The sequence below is a fragment of the Hypomesus transpacificus genome, chromosome 9 (assembly GCF_021917145.1).
Source record: "Hypomesus transpacificus isolate Combined female chromosome 9, fHypTra1, whole genome shotgun sequence".
In the NCBI taxonomy this organism is placed as follows: domain Eukaryota; kingdom Metazoa; phylum Chordata; class Actinopteri; order Osmeriformes; family Osmeridae; genus Hypomesus; species Hypomesus transpacificus.
In genome coordinates this window covers 3868526-3889239 of record NC_061068.1, presented here as the reverse complement: position 1 = coordinate 3889239, position 20714 = coordinate 3868526, and the positions used below count along the sequence as shown (strand labels likewise).

The 20714-nt window shown below is 43.2% G+C and overlaps 3 protein-coding genes across 3 annotated transcripts; all 3 read right to left on the bottom strand.

Moving 5' to 3' along the window:
• Window positions 1-63: 63 nt before the first annotated feature.
• Window positions 64-10081, bottom strand: LOC124471122 (glutaminase liver isoform, mitochondrial-like). The gene is made up of 18 exons (XM_047025476.1): window positions 9716-10081; window positions 9319-9418; window positions 8570-8691; window positions 6917-7046; window positions 6520-6599; window positions 6133-6296; window positions 5685-5743; window positions 4312-4344; window positions 4016-4074; window positions 3633-3699; window positions 3313-3363; window positions 2779-2955; window positions 2219-2350; window positions 1925-2017; window positions 1667-1728; window positions 1261-1337; window positions 1010-1073; window positions 64-767 (listed from the first exon to the last, which is right to left on the bottom strand). Exons 1-18 carry the CDS (start codon window positions 9940-9942, stop codon window positions 614-616), a joined length of 1851 nt encoding a protein of 616 aa, XP_046881432.1. The 5' UTR covers window positions 9943-10081; the 3' UTR covers window positions 64-613.
• A 405-nt stretch (window positions 10082-10486) lies between these two features.
• On the bottom strand, window positions 10487-15637 carry rdh5 (retinol dehydrogenase 5 (11-cis/9-cis)). The gene is made up of 6 exons (XM_047025477.1): window positions 15272-15637; window positions 13563-13645; window positions 12705-13030; window positions 12156-12414; window positions 11872-12035; window positions 10487-11566 (listed from the first exon to the last, which is right to left on the bottom strand). The coding sequence occupies exons 2-6, from the start codon at window positions 13592-13594 to the stop codon at window positions 11346-11348; spliced, it is 1002 nt and encodes a 333-aa protein (XP_046881433.1). The 5' UTR covers window positions 13595-13645; window positions 15272-15637; the 3' UTR covers window positions 10487-11345.
• A 784-nt stretch (window positions 15638-16421) lies between these two features.
• bloc1s1 (biogenesis of lysosomal organelles complex-1, subunit 1) lies at window positions 16422-19622 on the bottom strand. Its single transcript, XM_047025478.1, has 4 exons — window positions 19402-19622; window positions 18946-19018; window positions 18358-18490; window positions 16422-17530 (listed from the first exon to the last, which is right to left on the bottom strand). Exons 1-4 carry the CDS (start codon window positions 19460-19462, stop codon window positions 17420-17422), a joined length of 378 nt encoding a protein of 125 aa, XP_046881434.1. The 5' UTR covers window positions 19463-19622; the 3' UTR covers window positions 16422-17419.
• Window positions 19623-20714: the final 1092 nt, after the last annotated feature.

The following is a 20714-nucleotide window of genomic DNA, read 5'->3' as shown; positions in this document are numbered from 1 at the left end:
AAAGTTATGTCTAAAGACTTAATCACACAAGTCTCGTTAAAATATGAAAATGTTTTATAGATCTCATATTCAGAATGACAAAAGGCACCACCACTTTGGTGAATTTCAAGGGAGGAAGAATAAGTTCAATACAAACAGTGTCCGTAAAATAATTATTTGCAAATATACTTTGTTATTTACAATTAAGCTAAGCAGTATTTACATTGATTCCCTTTTCAGGATTCTCAGGCGTTCACTTGCTTTGGGGATTGGATTTCTAGTAGAGGAAATACATTCCATTTATCATGAGAGCACAGTGCCAGAACAGTGTTCACCTACATCACCTAAAGATATTTGCTAGACGTCTAGACAACTAGAGCACTGCCAGGATGTCACACGCTGTACTTCACATCTCCTGAGCAGGCCTCAGAATACTCAGAGTACCAGAGTATCAGTAATCCTATGATATTGTGGGATTGCTTGCTATTCCGAGTATTAGTAAAACATTTCTGTCCAGTCCAGGCTCCGGCAGGGGGTCACACCATGCCCTCCACTGTGTCCAGCTTAGGGGGCTCCGGCAGGGGGTCAAACCATGCCCTCCACCGTCTCCAGTTTACGGGGCTCCAGCAGGGGGTCACACCATGCCCTCCACTGTCTCCAGCTTAGGGGGCTCCTCTGCTTCCTGCTGGGTGTTGGTCTGTTTGCAGAGCTGCTGGTACTCCTGGAGGAGTTTCACCACCTCCTCGTTGCCAAACTGCATGGCGTCATCCACAGGCAAGCTCCCCCACCTGCAAGCACAGACACACGGTTGTAAACACGTCCTGCAGTAGCGTACCTGCTGAGGCTGAACGCGCTTGCCTTGTCACATGGGATTCGGTTGTCAAGTCAACTCATGACTCGAGGTGACCTTGCAGGTTAGAGAGATGTTTGTGTCGGATTAGAACGACTGTTGACAGGAATATCTTTCAACTGAACGGCGGAGGGGTCAGAGGAGAGGAAGGTTGTAAGTGAGGATGTGGGTGTGTCTTACCTGTCTTTCACGAAAGGGTTCACTTTGCAAGCAGCTGTCAAAAACCGGACCACTTCAATGTGACCTGAGAGATAACACAGAATCCTAATGGGTTAAGCTCTGAATGAATGTCTTACACGCAAATCATGTTGGAGTACAATAAATCATGACAAAGTATAGCATAGAAAATGATCTTTTTATATCATGTAGTGTATTATATAATGTTATACTGAAGCATGGTATGAATAGCAGCATGACTGAAACCAGCTCACCCTCGGCTGCAGCCACATGAAGGGCAGTTCTAGAGTCATAGTCCTTCAGATCCATTTGCATCGATGACAAAGCGAACCTGAGACATTAACAAGATGAAAATAGAGGACACTTTTTTTTCTTTCTACTGAAATACATAATAGCTATACATTTCCAGGCACCATTACTGTACCATAATCTAAAGCTCTGGAATAAATTGAGAGACCACTGCACCGTTTTCTTTCATTTTTCCAAAACGTTGAGAAGGACCATTTTGAGTGAGGAACAGAAGGGAAAAATTAGCAGTGGCCTGTTAAATTCTACCCTTCTGTTCCTCACTCGAAATGCTCAACTTTTTGAAAAATGAAAGAAATAGGTGCAGTGGTCTATTATATTCCAGATCTGTATGTTTGTAGTTGAGATACAGACCTCCTCAGGGCCGACACATCTCCGCTGTAGGCCGCAAACATCAGGTTGACCACAGACTTGTTCTACAAAAACACAGACAGAAGAGAGACAGACTTACATCCCTCAGGCTTTCTAAAACTCTGACAGCAACCTTATCGCATCTCCTGGCCACTGCTTTTGGCTACACAGGATGGTTCGTATATTCCTGAACCATGGCATCCTTTTCCAGTTCCTGGTGGCTGGTATGGGGTCTAAAGTCTAGCTGTGGCAGCACTATACCCTGTCATCCCCATCTTGTCTGCGAGGATCCTGCTTCTTCACAAAGTGCCTCAGGTTGTCATAGTTGTGGAAGTTAAACAACGACACGAGCTCCTGGTTGGGATGGAAGAGAAAAAAGCAAAAAAGAAGAGAGGAGAAAAGTTGAAGAAGGATCTAGAATCTAGAATTTGATTTGTTCCAAAGTAAAACACTGCAGGATTTCAAACTGTATTTTTACCCCCCATAAAAATGAAAATTCAGTGATTCATTACTGGGAAAGAGAGGCTAGCGACGTAGCTTCATGCGTCACCTAACCTGGCAGAAGTCGATGCCTCGGACACTATTTCCGACCCTGTCCAGCGGAGGAGACCAGCACATCACCCCCATGACGTTGGGGACCACCAGCAACACTGCCCCGGAAACCCCCGACTTAGCAGGCAAGCCCACCTGAGGAGACAGGAGGTGACACTGTGACACTGACGATGGCTTAGGCCGAAACATGTCTGTGAATAAACTGGTCAAAATAAGCAATGAGACAAGCTTGAGAGTACAGTTTTTTCTACTTTAAGTTAATAGTCTTTTTCACTCGCACCCTAAATCGCCTTTATTTTGGAACTAGAGCGCGCCTATCCTTACAAATACTTGGAGACGGGAGGGGGAACCTTGTCAGCCACTTCTAATGACTAACAACTGGCAGATGAACTACTTAGTGACTTCACTTAAATCATCAAAACAACACAGACTCACTTACTACTGACTAAGTGTAGGCTGAACTGTGAATAACTGTTGTTACTGATGTTACAAAACAACAACAAAAAGGTGTGTGTCAGAGAATCACAACACGACTTTGTCCAAACGTTGTCTAAACGACGTACGTGGAAGGCCATCTGTCCAGAGAAGTCGTACATGCCACAGGAGTGCATGAGGCTCAGCGTGTTCCTCACAGCCTCTGCACTCAGCACATGCTCGCCTGTGATTGGGCAGATGCCGCCGTTGGCCAGCGTAGCGGCCATGACACTCCCAGACTCGCAGGTGACATCGATGGAGCACAGCTGAGGGCGAGAGGACAACCACACCGTCACACCGGATAATAAGCCAAGAGGCCAACTCCAAAGCATCTCATAGTGTTATCGTTTAACGATTCAAATGTTATTCTCTTTAAACAGAATGCTAAACATGTATGCTCACTTGTGCGTTACTTTGAAATAACATTTTAAAATCATTATTAACATAATACTGTTACTATTGCAAATGTTACTCTGTTACTCGGGTAAGTGTTAAAATTACTCTGTTATGGCTGTATTATATGTTATTTTTAAGTTGTTCCTCTGTAATACTGCAGCACTGTAATTGACGTTCAAATTGTTTCATCTTCATTACGAGTACAACAGTAATATTGCTCAGCTTGCCTGGAAGTAGAAGTCCAGAGCATCAATCATGTCTGCCCCACCAGGAAAACACTGCAGGTGCAAAGCAGAAAGAATTGGGATAGAGCTCAATAATACATTCCCTCTCAACATTATTCTGTATTGATATTAATACTGCAAATTTGCACCGTATGTAGTTTCATCCTTAAATCAGAGCTAGTATTAATCAAACAACCAATCAGCCATCCAATCAGCCATCCAATCAACCAGTCAGTCAGTCAGTGTGTCAATCAAAAGGATGTGCTGTTCTCTCAGAACTCCCACAGTTGCCCAGACAACAGCCTGCTTGTGTCCTCCCTGACCTTCTTCTCTTTGAGGTAGTATCCGATGGCAAAGTTTCTGTCGCCCGTTTCCTTTTCGGACTGAAACCTGAGACACAGAACAGAGAGTCATCAATACAGAACCATCAATAATGCAGAGAGTAGTGCTCAGCTCTGGGCCTGGAAGCGAGGACAACACACGCCACGTTGTGAGTGACGACCGACCTACGTAAAGCTACGTTCACATACTGTTCAACAAACTAAGACTCCAGGTGAGAGTCCTACTACTTCATACCATTCAGTATTTAAATTGTATCTACCATTTTATATGAGGGGTTTCAGGCTTAGAGATTAGAGACTCACTGTAAAATAGGACAGGAGCCAGGCTGAAGCCACTGCAGTGTCATTTAGTTAGTGTGACTCACGTGGCGTTGCTGAAGCCCACATACTCTCTGCCGGCCATCTTCTTCACAAATTCCATCACCTGAAGAGAGAGCAGGACTACAACACTGATCTGCACGGGTATTTGCTCATGATAAAAATGTATTTACTTTGGTGTGATTGTGAAATAGCTTGTGGTGTGTAATTGTGCATATTTGGGATGGGGGGGGGGGGGGGGGGGGGGGTCGCTGAGAGTCTGTATATTATATACAGACTGTGTGTGAGTATCAAAAGCAGGTCATGCCAAGTGGATGGGGTGACACCACCAGAGTCTACTTACATAGTCAAACTTCTCTGCCTTGTTAGAACCAGGCTTGGAATGCAGAGAAAGACAGAATAAACACACTCATTAACATAAGGCCTGAAGGGAAAAGTAACATCAATATGTAAAAGTTTAAAAACCTCTCATGTCTTCCCACTGCTATTAAGCTCTGCTCTCTAGAGCATTTATAAATACAGGTTACATAACACTAATAACCTGCGGTGGAAATCATTTAAGTATACACACCTAATATCCAATGTGTTGTATTGTGTGCAATTTGCCACTAGGGGGTGATGGTCTAAAGCCTATCAGGCCTCAAAATAAATAGCCTCACATCTCATGATCAATCTTTACAAACGTTGATGTTGTTTGATTATCTGGCCTCCTGCCATACAGCCAGAAGTGTTAGAACTGAACTGTGCCTTAGTGCAGACCAGGGTTCGAATTACAGGGGGGCTTGACCCCCATAATTAAGACTTGGACCCCCCCCAAAAGAGGTAAAAACAACAGGTCGGTGGGGGGCGATCCACACCCTGGAGAAGAGGTTGACCCCCCCGATTGTCATTGTATAATTTGCACTCTGGTGCAGACACAGTAGGCACAGTTACAGAACACCTTGTAAAGATCTAATCACGTTAGCTAAATCTAGATTAGAAGCTACTGCATGTATCTGTTAACAGCTAGCTCCACAAGCATTGATAAAACACAAATGCCAAAGGTTAAGATTTAACAATGTACAAGGTACTGTACATGGGTTACTAATAATAATGACTGTAATGAACGGTTCACTGTTGTGACCAGTTACAGTGACAAAGTAGTGATTTTCCTTGTTTAAAAAAGGGGGGTGTGAGCTAGCCAGTTGATCCGGGTCAGGGACACCTGCCCTCGTCAAAATGGGTCAAAGACTTTCAGGTCAAACTTCTTATTAATTCTGTGCCAAACTTCAGCTGTGTTTAGTTAGATTGCCGTAATGTGTATTTGATTTTAGTCAAATATCTAACCAGAAGACACAAACACAAACCCACACAAATCATGTGTCAATCTGAATGATAACAGACAATATGGATTTTCTTCTGGAAAACAACTAGCTTCATACTCTAGAGGCACATGCCTGTAGCTGGTTCAAATATTGATTCAACATGTACATTAACGTTACCCCAGTTACCCACAAAACCCTACCCTCAAAGACCATCTTCTGAGGTCAATTTGAGGTCAACTTGAACCACTCTGCAATAACTTCAACTCCTTCCAGCTATATAGGACCTCGGAGCATTTGATGCCTGAAACATTTTATGAAGCTACTGATTTGGATAGTGAGATCAGCGCCTGTTTGCCGGCGGCGTCAGTGACGTGAGACTGGTGTCAGGGTCGGGTCAGAGCTGCCTGTTTACCTTGATCAGAGAGCTGATGACGATGGCTCCAGCATTCACCATTGGGTTGTGAGGTTTATCTGCAACAAGGAAACCAGCTGATAATCACCAGTGTTTTAACATCATGTAGAAAAATAAAGTAGTTTGAGAACCTCTGGTTAACAAGCTGAGTTTAAGTCTCCACAGGGTGCGTAATGATAAGCTATCTGGAATGGCAGGTGTCACAATGCTCCCACGCTTCCACAATGCTTCCTGTTAGCATGTACTTAATTGCGCTAGCACCTAATACAACCAAGGAAAATGGTCTAATGTCGATGTTGATGATTTTTCTGTGTTGAGGCTTCATGAAATCCCCCCCCCTCCACCCCCCCCCCCCCCAGAAACACACCGACATTCAAGAGACCGTTTAGGAACGTTGACATCCAATCAGGCGGGCCGTGTGGGAGTAGGGAAGAGGGGCCTTACCCACCTTCCTCGTCGAGGGAGAGCTTGTTGAACTTAAGACCGCTGGGCTCCATGCCAACGTAGCTGTGCACCTTCTCCGTGCCGGCCTCATGCACGGCGATGGCATACTCCAGAGGCTTCACACATGACTGCAGGCAGAACGGAATCTTGGTGTCCCCCACGGAGTGTCTGACCGGGGCAGGGAGGAAGACAGAAGGGAGGGAAGGAAAATAGGGGAGACACGGAGAGAAGGAAAAGAAAGGAAAGGGGAGGACAAGGGGGAGGAAGGTGAGAAAGGAGGAGAGGGGAAATCAAAGAGGTGAGAGGGAGAGGATGAAATAAAATGGGATGTAGTAAGAAGAGTCATTGAATCAGGCTCATCAGTGAGCCTAGGTCAGTCAGCGTCATCTACCTCTGTCCATCCACGGTACACAGAGACACTCCCCAGAGGTCAGGGCTAAACTTAGCCAGGTGGGGAATGTAGTCAGCTACCTGTAACCAGGAAGTAAAGGGGGACAGCAAAACTACAAATCAAGTCCAGTACATGACTAGTAATATCACATATGGGCACAGCCATACGGTATAGAGGAATTACAGAATTTAGAAAGAGAATGAGAGACAGAGATAAAGGGTTCCAAGCCAAAAGCGAGCGAGAAAGAGAGAGAGAGACAAAGAGAGAGAGAGAAAGAGAGGGAGAGAAAGAGAGAGAGAGAGAGAGAGAGAGAGAGAGAGAGAGAGAGAGAGAGAGAGAGAAAGAAAATACATGATATGAGGTTTGTAGGTCTGAATAGGTAAACAACACGACTCACATGCCCCTCAGTCTGCTTCTGGACCCTGTCGTAGATCTGGTTGATCTTGGAGGCGAAAGCATCGAACTCTGGTATGATGAACTTCTTCCTGAAGGCTTGGATCAGCAGGACGATGTTTCCTCCCACACATCTGAGGACAAAATGCCCAATCAGAGATGGGATTTCAGTCACAGAGCCACTAAAACATCTACCGATTGAACCGAGAGGATCTCACTAAGAGGATTTCTGAACTCTTTCAGTGCTGGGCAGGGCTACTTCACTCCTGCACAGTTCCTACTGAAATACTGGACTACTGAGCCACTAGAAGACTCAGCTGTGCTCTCACTAGATAATCAGAGGTAAACATGTATGACTCTTACTACGTGATCGAGTGACAGTGTTTGGCTCGATTCCAAAATCAACACAGAGGTTGAATGATGTTATTAGCCTTTGTTTTCGGCAGCTCCGAGGGCTCACAGAGCAAAGCCACATGTAGTGCAGTTAAGAGGATCCACAGAGTATAATTAGCCGTGTGTGCTCACACCAATAGGAATCTGAATTCTCCCAGGCTCGGCTCAGCTGTAGTTTCCACAACAGTTCTGAACATTTCCTTCATCAGCCTGCCACAGACGATGGCCATTAAGAGGGGTAGGAATCATGGAACAGCACGGCCCATCCACTTCATGTTCCTTTTGAGTATTTCCTCTGCTCGTGTGTGCGCATGAGACAAAGATTAATATAGGCCGATAAAGAGAGGAGATGAGATGGAAAGAGAGTGTGTGTGTTTGTTTACAGTTTGTGACAGGGGGGGGGGGGGGGGGAGAAAGGGAGAGAAAGAATGAGAGAGTGAGAGAGAGAGAAGGAAAGAGTGTTTCCAAAAACAAATGCACCTGCCATCTATCAATATCATCTGATCCTATAGAATGGAAAAGGAGACTAGTCACAGGCCTCAGAGATACACACACTCCACTCATCTGTTCTCACACTGTTCGGTGAAACAAAAATACCTTACTAAAACAACATAGATTGAAAAGAATAGTTTGTATGTGTCAGACAGTAAGAAAGAGAGATGAGTGGGTGAGTGAGACAGAGCGAGAGAGCAAGAGAGAGAGAAGGAAAGCGAGAGAGGGAAAGAAAGAGGGGGAGGGAGGCGACAAATCTGTCATTAATGTGGAATGTGGAGAGGGTTAATCTAAGAATAGCTCTGTGTCGTCCAGTCATCCTGGCACCTGGTGGTAAACTGAGATGGACAGCGATACGATGATGAGCAGGGTGGCTGAGCACTGTGTAAAAGGCCAGAAGGGGGGGCCTCAACAAGCTACTCTACTCTACTCTGCTCTCCATTGCTCTGATCTGCTGTACTTTAGTCTACACAACCCTACTTAACTTTCCATTACTCTGCTGTACTCTACCATACTCTACTTTATTTTACTCACTCTACAGGTCACCACCAGCAGTCTCAGAAGCATCTCCTCAATTCCTTATAACAAACCAGCTTGGAGGACCGGATCCACGGCTCCTCTCTACCCCGGTGAGACGGCGAAGGGCGTGAACAAGGAGAGATTACTCAAGGCTCCACCCAGGATCTATCATCCAGATTAAGGCTGTTTTAATCTCACCTAATCTAATGAAATATCACCTGGTCTAATCTGACTTAATCTCACCGGGCCGTACCTGTGGAAGAGCTTCCGGTCCATCATGACATCACCCACAGAATCCCTGACCACGTGACGCAGCTTGTTCATACAGTCCTTCAGGCGGGGGTCAGAGGTCAGCAGACCAGTGCTTCTCAAGGCCTTGAGGGACGATTCCGGAGCGGGACAAATTAAGAGTTTGTAGACAGAGGATGTACAGTATGCAATCATTCATTGCTGATTTGCTGCAGATAGGAATCTGAACATGTTTGAGGTACATTGAAACCTATGGCATAATAGTGTGAAAATCGACAGAGTGATCATGTATTATCAATGGACATGATAACAGTTGCTTGTAACAGTATCTTGTGTCTTTTCTTATTCATGACCTACCCTACCTCCTCAAACAAACTTAACAAATGTTAGTGTTGATGCAACAGGTGGCTGTCTGCGTCTCAAATATCCTTTGCACCTAGATATGCTAGAGCAGGAATAGCAAGTGTGATGAAAGCTAAGATTCGTGTCAAAAACACATCCCAAAACAAGAACTCCATTCTATCTCTGGACTTCAAGGAAATGCCTGGTGCTTGTAGTCTAATGTTCCAGTGTCGTATTTGTTAATCATTCATTTCCACACCTTAAGTGATCTGTATTGACTGAAGTTTGTATCCTCAGTAGAACCTTGACCGAACCACTACCTGTCTGTCAGGTGAAGATGGTTCCTGCATCCTTAGTATGCTGTGATAAGGTATGGCTGGCCTGACATAGCAGGAGATAATAGGTACTCACAGAGATGAAGTGAGAGACAGGGATCTGCTCCTGTCCCTCGGTGATGGTGTAGAAAAGCATGTCCTCCACTCCGGAAAACAAGCCCTTTCTGCTCATACTCCTGAATACAGGGAAGACGTGAGAGGGATGATGAAGTTAACTACTCGTTTATTATCTATTCGAGACAGGCACATTGAAAAAAACAGATGGGTCCAGTTAGGAACAACGGGCCTAGTAATAAACAAATCATACTGTCAGCAACCGGATCCCTGTAGTCTTTCTGTAACAAGGACAATGTAACAATATTGATGAACTACACTAGGCTATGTCCATACCGGAGTATTTACTTGTTTTTTTGAATGGCAATATCTGTTGAATGCCAGATAAACATTATGCAATTTGCGGAGAGGGAACTCACATTTTGACTTGCGCATGATCAATATCTGTAGGAGTCCGCTGGTGCCGACTTGTTGTGCTTGTGTTGAAGAATTGTGAAGGTTGAACGTTATGACAGTTTACTAAACCGCCGTTGTATTTACCAAACCGAAATATTTTAGATGCGTCTTTTACCAGACACTCGGCTGCCGAGTTAGTCACACGTAATACTTTCAAGCAATGCATGGTCCTCTGAGTGGCTACCGACATCACTAATCTCTAAACGTATAATTGCGATTACAGACTTGATTGATCAACACTAATAAACTTAACATCGGTTGAGGAAATCTCTTTATCCGAGTTGACGTGAGCACCAGACTGTTCCTGCGACATATATTGGTCTACGAGTAGGCTGGAGTCTCGACAACAGTAGCCAATGAGACAGCATGCTGTATTAGGCACGTTGTCCAAAAAGTAGATCATTAACAAAAGTTGTGACGTCCATCATAAAAAATATACAAACTCAAATAGCCGATAGTTAGCCTATATTCAACCCACATTACAAGTTGCTTTAAGTCATAATTTGCAATAGCCTGTGGAATAGCCAAATGACAACAAAAGAAAGTGTGATTATGAGTGACAAAAACTTTTTCTTTATAGTATCTGAAAAATCTGTGTTGAAAGTTCAGTTAGGCGTTGAGAAATATTGGGTAATTTAACTAGGCTACATTGAACTCATGCTCGATAGGGTCAGGTACACAAAATAGGTCAAAGGAATCACAACTGCAGAGAAGAACCCACAAAGCGTGTAATAATTCGGTATTTATTTTAACAGCTGTGTTCAAGGGCCATCAGTTCTTTCAACAACGACACCTTTATTTAAAGTTCGCGTCTATCAGTGCCCTCCAAGGAGACAACACTGCTTGAGGATGACACTTAGTGTGGCCCTGACAGTGGCCAATACTGCTCAACATACTAAACAACATAAATAACGGTGTCAAAAAGGCACGGGATCAACCAGCTGGTTATTTACACAGCGTAATAATCCACAAATACAGGATTGTGTAGATCTCCTCAAAGGGGGCTAATACAAAATTAGACATTACAATTTACATAATGTATTTTGCATATATGCATTCTTGCACAAATAAGTTTCAATTCAATACAAGTTAATGTGTAACTATACCTGTTCTGTGCTTTTGTACTGTAAACAATGCACTCACAAATTGTCTGGAGCATGGTTTGTCAAATAATCACTGTAATTCTGACATTACTTTAGCAAAACTCACAAAATATTGAAACAATTTCTTAAGAAATCTCTGAGAAGTATGGGTACTAGAGCAAAATTCCATCAAATTGAAGCCAATTGTGTTACACATGTATAGGCATATGGTTCGGAAGAGCATCCAGGCACAATGCAGAAGAATGATGATGTAATGGTCCACTCATGCACCATCCTGTTGGCTGGCTATAGGCACGCTACCTCTGGGTGTGCAGTGAGACATTGTTCTAAAGAGTTGATTCGCTGCAATTGATTTGACGACAAATAAAAACATACGGGCAGAGTGAAATCCTGGGTGTGAAATTCTCAACACTGAACGCCCTCAGAGTGGGCCCTGTCCTGCTCACTGGGCCTTCCCACCCACGCCGACGGCAACGGCAGCGCTTGCACTTTACACACTCTTGGACGGACGAGGCATCACCAGCTTCAGACCGATGTCCACCACGAAGGAGGGCATGTAGGAGAGGGGGATCCACAGAAGCTTGGCGTCCCAGCCCGCGCTGTAGCGGGTGCGCGGGTGGGCCGACGTCAGAGCGTGCTCCATGCAGTTGGTGACCTTACTCAGGTCCGAGTCGCACACCGCGTTCATGATCAGGCGCTGGATCTGGATGTCTGTGTTGGAGGAACAGACATAGACACATGACGGTCCAGGGAAAGGAGAGAGAAGACCCACTGAAGGGCTGGGGTAGAACGCACGCTCTAAATCGCTCCTGTGGTTTACTCTCTAGCAACATGCTAACAGCAAACTAATCCCTTAAACCTGATGTGCGGCTGTTGCTTAAAGCGTAATCCTCAATCCCATTAACCCGTGCTCTTGCATAGTCTGCAGATCATCTATAGTCAAATGTTCTTCAAAGTAAATGGTTATCAGGACAGGAGGGGAGTGACAGCACTGTGTGATCTCCTCCAGTACTTACACTTCTCCAGGTATTTGTCTCCATAGCTGGCCTTTACTTCGGGGGTTAGCTGGTTCCACAGGCGATGGAGTTCTCTCTCAATGGGTTCCAGACTGGTCACCTGGGTCTTAAAGAAGCCTGGTTCAATGATGCACACGTTGATCCCAAAGTAGCTGATATCCCTCCTGTAAGAAATAGAAAACAAAGAAAAAAGTTTGCTGAGCTTGACAGGAAATCAAGAGTACTTGACCATATTTGTTGATGATACAGTATTTGATTTGGTTGATGTTGTCGTCATGGTCTACCTGAGGCAGTCGGAGAATGACTCCACAGCAAACTTGGAGATGCAGTAACCACCGCCATTGGCGGCCACCCGGCCCAGCACCGACGCCACGTTCACGATGCGACCTTTGCCCTTCTTGATGAGCGGCAGGAAGATCATCGTCATGGCGATAGTTCCGTTCATATTGACCTTTAGGGTACTGTGGAAGTCCTCCACTGTCATCCACTCAGAGGGCCCCATGGGTAAGGCACGGCCCGCGTTGTTCACGATGCCCCACAGGCCTACCACAGAGAAGAGCAGAACAAGTTGAGGATGTCATGTACAGTAACAACAATGTAACCCCTCAAGGTTGGGTGCCCTGTTTGGGACCTGTCCAGATGAGAATTTTATAAACAGAAGACCAAGCACAGCGCTGGTGTCAATTCATGTCTCAAAGCCATGTGCTGGAACAACCTTGTTAGTTCATCCAACAGAAGAAGTTGGAACCCTCACACTTTGTTTTCATGTTTTCATGTTTCAAAATGCACCTCCAAATGTTAGGAGTACCACCATCCTCAGAGGAGTCTCTCACCCCTGTCGCCAACCTCCTTCTTGGTCCACTCCATGGCCTTGTTGATGCTATCAGTGTTGGTCACGTCCAACAGCACAGTCTTCAGGTTGGGCCCTGTCGCCCTCTTCAGATCGTCCGCCCCCTTCTCCGTCAGACAGCCAGCCAGGACCCGGAAGCCTCTGCGGTCCAGCTTTCTGCTGAGCAGGTTCCCGAAGCCAGAGTCACAGCCGGTGACAAAGACGTACTTCTCGGAGATGTTGTCGACCTCTATGCTGTCGCGGTAGAGCCAGATCAGTGCCCACAGCACCACAAAAGTGGCAAAGCCGTATAGATACACATTCTCCTTCCTACAATTGGAGGAGCACAGAGAGAGAGAGTTTCTCGGGGGGACCATTGAAGTTGGGGTGATGAGTGACAGGTGTAGTTGTGTCCCTGGGCAAGGCACTTCACCCTACTTGCCTCGGGGGGAATGTCCCTGTACTTACTGTAAATCTCTCTGGATTAGAGTATCTGCTAAATGACTAAATGTAAATGTAATGTAAATTAGATGAGGTCTAGGTTGGTGAGTAGGTGCTTGCCAAAACAGAACTGAGATCCAGCTGTCACTTACAGTCCAGCATGAGAAAACACTACAATGGTAGTGTTATCTTATTTCTCAACAAAAAATATGTATAAACCCTGTACAATTCACCCCCCAACTAAAGATGAGAGGTGAGAACTAAGTAAACTGGAGTACAATCAAAAGTAATTAAATACATTTTAAAAGAGAGAAAGTGGATCTTGAAATAGGAGTCTTGCCCAATACATTATAAAATCATAATATACAGTACAATAAATATAATTAAATAGACCACCGAGTAGACAGTGGGACAGTCTTACCCTATGATCTCATACACCGATTCCAAATCCATGTTGTGTTTAGGTGAAGATGCCCCTAATGAGACCAGCACAAACTGAAATACCTGAAAAACACATTTTAAATTGGATAATATGCCAAGTCTTAGACCATTGGATGGTGGTTGTTTGCTTTGTAATTTGTACAGCTTCTCACTGTCAATGTGTACAATACAATGGCTGGGGACAAACATAATCTTCAACATCAATTCTGGCAAGAATAATTTTGTCATGAATTTTGTCATCAATAACTGGGACTACCATGACTCCTAAACTGGTTATATAAGGGCAGAAACAGGCACAAGAGTGTTATGTCTACATGACCTGCTTAAACACATTTTTGTTACGATTCTGCTCTGTGGTCTTAAGTTTACGTGGACACGTCACAGTTCTGAGAGCACATGAGACATCTTTGGGTAATGCTCTTACGAAACAAAGAGAGGCATTGGCCAGACGACAGGGGTTTAGAAAGGGAGACCTGGGAGTTTTTTTAATTTTATCAAAAGACGTGCAATGCTTCTTGTTGTCCAAGCTTAGTAAGCCTCTAACCACTCAAAACCTATTAGTGTTCATGCTTATTAGTCAGAGAAAAAGAGTGGGGCATCTTGAAAACATTCCTTCTTGTTATAAAAGATAGAAAGTGGACAGTTGCATGTTTTGTTGCTATGTCAAATGTCACCAATGTATTTGTTTGGTGGGACACTGCAAGGGAGTAAGACACAGCTACACTCAGAAGTCAAATCCAATTTATCAATTGATTTACCCTGTGTACTGTTGCTGTAACCTCTCTAAAGGATTCAAAGTGCACTGGCCAAGTACAACATCTCTGGAAAGAATTGAGAGACAACTGCACCTTTTTCTTTCAAAAAAAAAAAGTTGAGAAGGACAATGTTGAGTAAGGAACAGAAGGGTAACATTTGTAGTGGCCTTTTGTTCCTCACTTAAAATTGTCATCCTCAACCTTTTTTTTTTTTTAAGAAAAAGGTGCAGTGGTCTCTCAATTCTTTCCAGAACTGTATAGGGTAAAATATGGAGCAATGCAGTATTTGCAACTGGCCCTACGGTACACCTGTTACTGGTTGGACTTTCCAGTAACATTGCACTACTGTACTTCACTGTACTTCGCCATCAGGCTCCTGAATGGACATTGACATGGTCATTGATTCACTTCATACTAGTTACTTACACACTGTCACTTTAAGCTACTGGTTGCACCAGTATCAGTAATATTGCACTGTTGTACTTCACTTAGTTTAGAATAGGTTTATAGGGTTAGCAATAGGTTATTGTGTGTATTTAGGTGCCCAGTCTGACCTTGTGTTGTTCTGTGCATCTGACAATAAAAGACTTGAACTTGAACTGTACAGACATTCGACTTTTGATTCAATTACATTTCATCACAAAATTAATCACAGAATAAAAATAGATCTTTCGTCAAACTTTGCATAGTCATTCCTACAAACAACAAGTAACTTTCTAATAACTTCATTATATTGATTTAGTAATTGATTAAATGATTGAGATCAGACAACTTCCTGTCCTATGGTACATAATACCAAGTGACCCTTAATCACAAACAAATACATTTAGTTGAATACGATTTAACAAATACATATATATTTAAATAAATAAAACAAGTAAAGTGTGGGTCACATATAAGAAAAAAAGTGCCTGTAACGTAAACAAACCCTTACCTTTCCGTCTTTGCGTGAGTGCTTAAGGTCTGCAGACTCCCCCTCTCCTTCACTCTCCCTCTCTGGCTGTTTGGTCCGTGCTGTGGCAGAGGGAGGCTGCTTGGGAAAGGACTTTATCCTCTCAGTTTATCCCTTAATACAAGTCCACAATATATAATCTGCAATCTGTGTGTACTTGTTCTGACTGTGTGTCTCTATGTTTGTGCGTGCATGCATGCGTGTTGTGTACATGTAGAAATGAATTGTCGAGGGAATTGTGTAGATGTGACTTTTATCAACATGTAGTGCATGAGCTTGCATTAATTAAAATATATCAGATTCTGTGTATTTGGTTTTAAACTCGTCTGAAACTAAAATAAATGTAAATACAACAAAAACAGTTGGAAAATGTAATAAATAAGGCCTTATCTTTTTCCACTCTGCTATAGCCCTAACAGTGATGGTGAATGTTTGTATTTGTTCATGTATCAGTTTGCTTTGGGTCTGTTATATGTACTCATATGGTATTACATAAATGCATAAATAAACCAACAGTAATCCCATGTTCTGTGTATGTCCTTATAAAAACATATGCGCTGTTGATCTGGTTCACAACTCATTCAACAGTTCTGGTTCCACGTAGAAACTGTGCTGACAGAGCATCTTGTTCCTATTCTCAACCTTCCTTATAGTACGTCGAGTTCATTAACAAAACGATAAGGTACAGTTCCTTAAGCTCTTATTTTAGAATAGTTGATACAAAAAAGGAGAAAACATTTTGAAAAGAAATAAACTGTAAATGGCAGTTAAGACAACTTCAGCACAAAGAACACCGTAACAGCTGCTACCTACGTTACTCATCTCTCATCTTTACGTAACCCCTAGTAGTGGGCTCCTTATTAATTATTTACCCCCCCACACATACAAAAAATAATCAACGTCTGTAAGTTTCTCAAATTTGCCATCATAAGCTGTTGTGGGGCAGGAGGGCAGTTTGTTACCTCACAGCTAAGGTGGTATGGTGGACAGCCTCGTGCCCTGGTCATATAACTCTCTCCACTATGTAACACTCCACATACTCTGACAGATTAAAGGAATAGTTCACAAATAGTAAAATTACCCTTAAACCCTGTAGTTGATTCCCCAGACAGGTTATGACCACAGAAAAGAGTTTCCTTCATTTCCTTACATGCTTTATTAATGACCACAATGCTGTAGCAACAAAAAGGAGTTCAAAATCAGCCGCTCTTTGGCCCCAAAAATATAGAAAATCAATGAATGCGTCCCGTGAAAGACATCCATAGGGCTTTGAAATGACCAAACAGCTGGGCAAGGTTCTGCCTAAGCAGAATAAGAGTAACAGTGACTCCACTGAGACTGGCAGGGAAGAGGTCATTTGCCCTAAACCAATTACAAGACAATAAATCCTATTTCCCCGTACGTTACATTAGTATACAAGCCTCTTTTGTTCTGTTCGAAGGTAACGAATCAGCTTAGTGAACCTCAGTGATGGAAAGTCCCATATGGTGAATTGAATGTCTCTGTCAATGTTTCTGACTTCACAATCAGGGCTGCTTCTGTCTGTCCCCTCCTCTGGAGTGAGCTCCGGCACCAATCCATGGTGAAGTCATCCCATTATCAACTGACAAAGCCTTTGATAACATCACCACACTGATAAGCTTTGCAACCCAGATGTGACAGCTTAGATTCATAAGAACCTGTCTTTCTACAAGAACATTATACTCTGACTACTAAATGGAAATGTAAATGGAAATGTACTACAAGACCTGTGATGAAATTACTTTCAAACAATGTGAAATTTGTCTAGTTTGGGCAGTAACTACATTTCTTCCAGGACACAGTTCGGTCATCCATACTGTTTTGTGGTGCACGAAACAACATTGCAGACGAGACAAGTAACTTTCCTGTGTCATTCTTAGTTATTTCCTCATTAGTTTCACTTTAGATTCATAACAAAGTCTCATTGCTGAGTGAATCTGCTTTCAGTGGGGCAACAAAGATTCACTTTCATCTTGTGAGCACATCCTGTTAGTTAGCTCTGTTGGCCCAGACTTCTGGAGTCCAAGTCAATCCCTTGCCATCAAAATAAGAGTATACGGCCACACACAGCTTGTAGTCCAACACTCCTATCACAATAAGAGTTTGTGTTCATGATGAGGCTGCTTGAGGCTGGCCCTTGTGAACATACTCCAGTGCCGTGGCGATGGTTCTCATGTCCATCTCAATGCTGCGCGCCCAGTTCTCCACGTCGCCAATTTCCTGTTCAAAACAACAGTCCAGAAAATAAAACTGTAACTATAAATATTAAACATTTGATAAATGCATCCACTTCCAATTATAAATACGAAATACAATTTTCGGATCGTTAACATGTCCTACCACAAGGGGGTGATGACGGGACAGACTGTCCATTGTCTCGTCAGATCTGTGTCTGTGACTCAGCTATGACTAAGCAGTAGCTACATTTACAAACTCTGAGAGGCACTGAGGTGACTAAGGGGTGTCCTTTCATCCTCTCTACACCAGCTTTCCTCAGGGAATCTGACTGTTCCACTTCTCAGTTTACGTGTCACAAACAGAACCAGATCAGGGGACTGTAAAGAGTAGTTTGATATTTGACGTTGAGGGATCATATTCCTAGCCGCGACTTGCTCATCTCAACTGAGGACAATGACAACAAAGCTAGATTTAGAGATTGTTTTACAGCCGAGAGACAGTAGGTGTGTCAGTGATACTCAAAGGGTTTCACCCCTCGGTCCAGGCCTACTTGAAGCCTATCGAATATAAAAAAGGATTAGCCCCCACATTCTAGACTTAAAGGCTTTGAAGAAGTCATTGAGTTTGCATGCATCTACCATGATGTACTTGTTTGGATGTCAAATGTAAAACATGAATCTATGGTGGAACAGGCCAAGAAACACACATAATGAAATTCAGTTCTAATAATAAAACCCCTTTAAACGAAACATGGGTTGTATCCCCACAGAATGATAGCCACCTAAGATACTGAGGTGATTCTGAGGTAATTTTTAGGTAATTCTTAGGTAATTCTGAGGTGATCCTGAGGTGATAGCTGGACAGCCTACCTTTAAGGCCTGGTTGAAGCCCTCCACCATACTGATCCACTGGGCAGTCTGCTTAGAAAACTGGCTGGCCTGCACCTGTAGAGTCTTCACCTCGTGGTCCAGCTTGCGCTGGTTGACATAAGCTTGGGCAACCCTAGACGAGGTCAAAGATCAAATTAGAGGAGTGGCTACAATATCTCCTTGTAAACCTCGGAGCATTCTCAGAGCTATCAACAATGGTCATGTGAATAATCTGGGACTTTCAGTGTGTGTGTGTGTGTGTGTGTGTGTGTGTGTGTAGGTGTGTGTGTGTGTGTGTGTGTGTGTGTGTGTGTTGCACATGTAGCCTTAACAGAGGCTGTCCAATTGTAGTTCTGTAAGCTGATTTTACCACGTCACAAATTTCACAACTATTTAATATTACTAGTTATGTAGTTGTGATTTTCTGGCACGTGTCACATTTCCTAACGGGATCATACTACTTCATGTCCGAGTCTGAGCTCTGAGATGGAGAAAGAGCATTTTATACAGATTACTAGAATGTTCTCTAACTTTCAGAGAGAGAGATTAGTGTATATTTCTTCACAGAAGACAACACATTCTGCTTACCCAACATTGAGGTGGTCGACCAAGGCTTCAGTTAAACTGGTTGCCGCTGCGATTGCCTCGCGTCGGCGTCTCTCTGTACAGGACATTAGCAATGTTAAAAAGGAGTTAGCAATGAAAATCACTCTTGAGAAGAGGGTACCGCTCGCAGTTGTCTTGGTTTGCTCAATAACGACTGTCCAACGTTAGCCTAATGTAGCCTCTTAGATATAATTGGGAGGGCGAACCTAACGACAGGTAACACGTTAGCTATCTTAGAGCTATCTACCTTGTCCATGAGCTAGCTTGCTCAAACTATAAATCTTACGCTCTGCAAATCCTGACATTCAAAAGAGAACAAAATAAGGCAACAAATATACCTGCTAAGGTATACTAATACTACTAGAAAATACATAGACTATGTTTTTAGCATAGCTAGTGCTAGCTAGCGAGACAAGATACATAGAAAGATTTCCCCACCTTGTAGCTCCTTTCTCTCATTCTGCTTTGCTTGGTGCTCCTTCAATAAACGAGACAACATGTTTTATTTGTTGTATGATCGGTAGAACAAATTGTAGTTGTAGTAGTTGTCAAAAATATTTTTGAGTAGACGGCTAACTAGCTAGTCTAGCTTATTCATGCACAGGTCATGGGACTCCCATGGCTCTCTTCCGGGTATAGCATCAACCAATGAGAAGCGGCCGTTGCATGGTGACGCTGAGGTGGTTGGAGCAGTACGATTCAAGATCAGAACATCAATCCCCTTACTAAACACATAAATTAATCTACTTTACTCACACTAAAATGTGTGGCCCATACAACTAGCTAATTCGAAATCGAAGGAGTTTATGATAACTGCCAGTGTTATGACCATTCAATTATAAATAGGCCTATCATAATGTTTGTGTTGACAAATGGAGCAGCGGCTCAACGGTGAGTACATCGGAATGTCCCATAGAACAAACAGAACGGAGACCCCAAATACAGTGCCAGTGAAGGCTACTTATCTGAAATCTTATAGCCAGCAGCATCCTCTGATAGGCCTGTCCATTTATCAATACAGCATTACAGCTGACTAGCTGCTGTAATGGCTGCAGCTGGAGATTTCCTGGAGGAGGGCTAAAGAGAGAGAAGGAATAAATGACCCCAGCGTTAAGTACTGCCATCTAAAATAAGCTATCTCCTTGAAGTGAGGCCTAGACTGCTAATGGTTTCTTCTGTTGGGAGCTAGTGTCAAAGCTGATCTGGCAGTTAGTCAATCGGCACAAGGTAGCCAGCTATAAAGTCATTCCGCGAGCCAGTCGGGCCGCAAACACAGTCATCAAGCAATGAGCAAGCCCGCCAACCAGTCATCTAGCTATCCAGTCACAGCTATTGTTGGTCCTTCTATCCCTCTCTTAGTTCAGCATTCTGGGCTGGGTTCCAAAGCTGCCATTAAAAATATATTGGCCATACCTTCTCCTTTTCTTGTGTCAGCATCTTCGTACTGGAAATGGAAGGTGACTGTTTTTCCTTATATCTTAAATGATAATTTTTCGTCTACAAAAGGTCATCATTGTTTAATTTTTTTGGATTATATCACAGGGTTAGTGCACATCAATAAACATTTCCGTAAATTGATTGAATTCATGACATGCCTCACCATTTCTTTCTTTCTTTTTCATTTTTTTACCAACAGTTTCTGTAAATTAATCTGATTTTTTTTTATGTAAATACGAATATGGTATGCATACATTGAATGTTTCTATTGTTGGACTGTTGGTTCTGAGTATGTTGATCTTGTTTAATTTAAA

What these genes read in the sequence shown, in the direction of transcription:
- LOC124471122 (XM_047025476.1), bottom strand. Translation starts at nt 9,942, where the DNA reads ATGTCGGTAGCCACTCAGAGGACCATGCATTGCTTGAAAGTATTACGT. An exon ending in GATCATGCGCAAGTCAAAAT is followed by an intron (nt 9,419 to 9,715) that starts GTGAGTTCCCTC and finishes CCCTGTATTCAG; the next exon opens with GAGTATGAGCAGAAAGGGCT. An exon ending in ACTACCTCAAAGAGAAGAAG is followed by an intron (nt 3,364 to 3,632) that starts GTCAGGGAGGAC and finishes TTGCACCTGCAG; the next exon opens with TGTTTTCCTGGTGGGGCAGA.
- rdh5 (XM_047025477.1), bottom strand. Translation starts at nt 13,594, where the DNA reads ATGGATTTGGAATCGGTGTATGAGATCATAGG. An exon ending in TCGGTGTATGAGATCATAGG is followed by an intron (nt 13,031 to 13,562) that starts GTAAGACTGTCC and finishes CTCCAATTGTAG; the next exon opens with GAAGGAGAATGTGTATCTAT. An exon ending in GAAGGAGGTTGGCGACAGGG is followed by an intron (nt 12,415 to 12,704) that starts GTGAGAGACTCC and finishes TCTCTGTGGTAG; the next exon opens with GCCTGTGGGGCATCGTGAAC.
- bloc1s1 (XM_047025478.1), bottom strand. Translation starts at nt 19,462, where the DNA reads ATGTTGTCTCGTTTATTGAAGGAGCACCAAGCAAAGCAGAATGAGAGA. An exon ending in TGAGAGAAAGGAGCTACAAG is followed by an intron (nt 19,019 to 19,401) that starts GTGGGGAAATCT and finishes TGTCCTGTACAG; the next exon opens with AGAGACGCCGACGCGAGGCA. An exon ending in GTCGACCACCTCAATGTTGG is followed by an intron (nt 18,491 to 18,945) that starts GTAAGCAGAATG and finishes GACCTCGTCTAG; the next exon opens with GGTTGCCCAAGCTTATGTCA.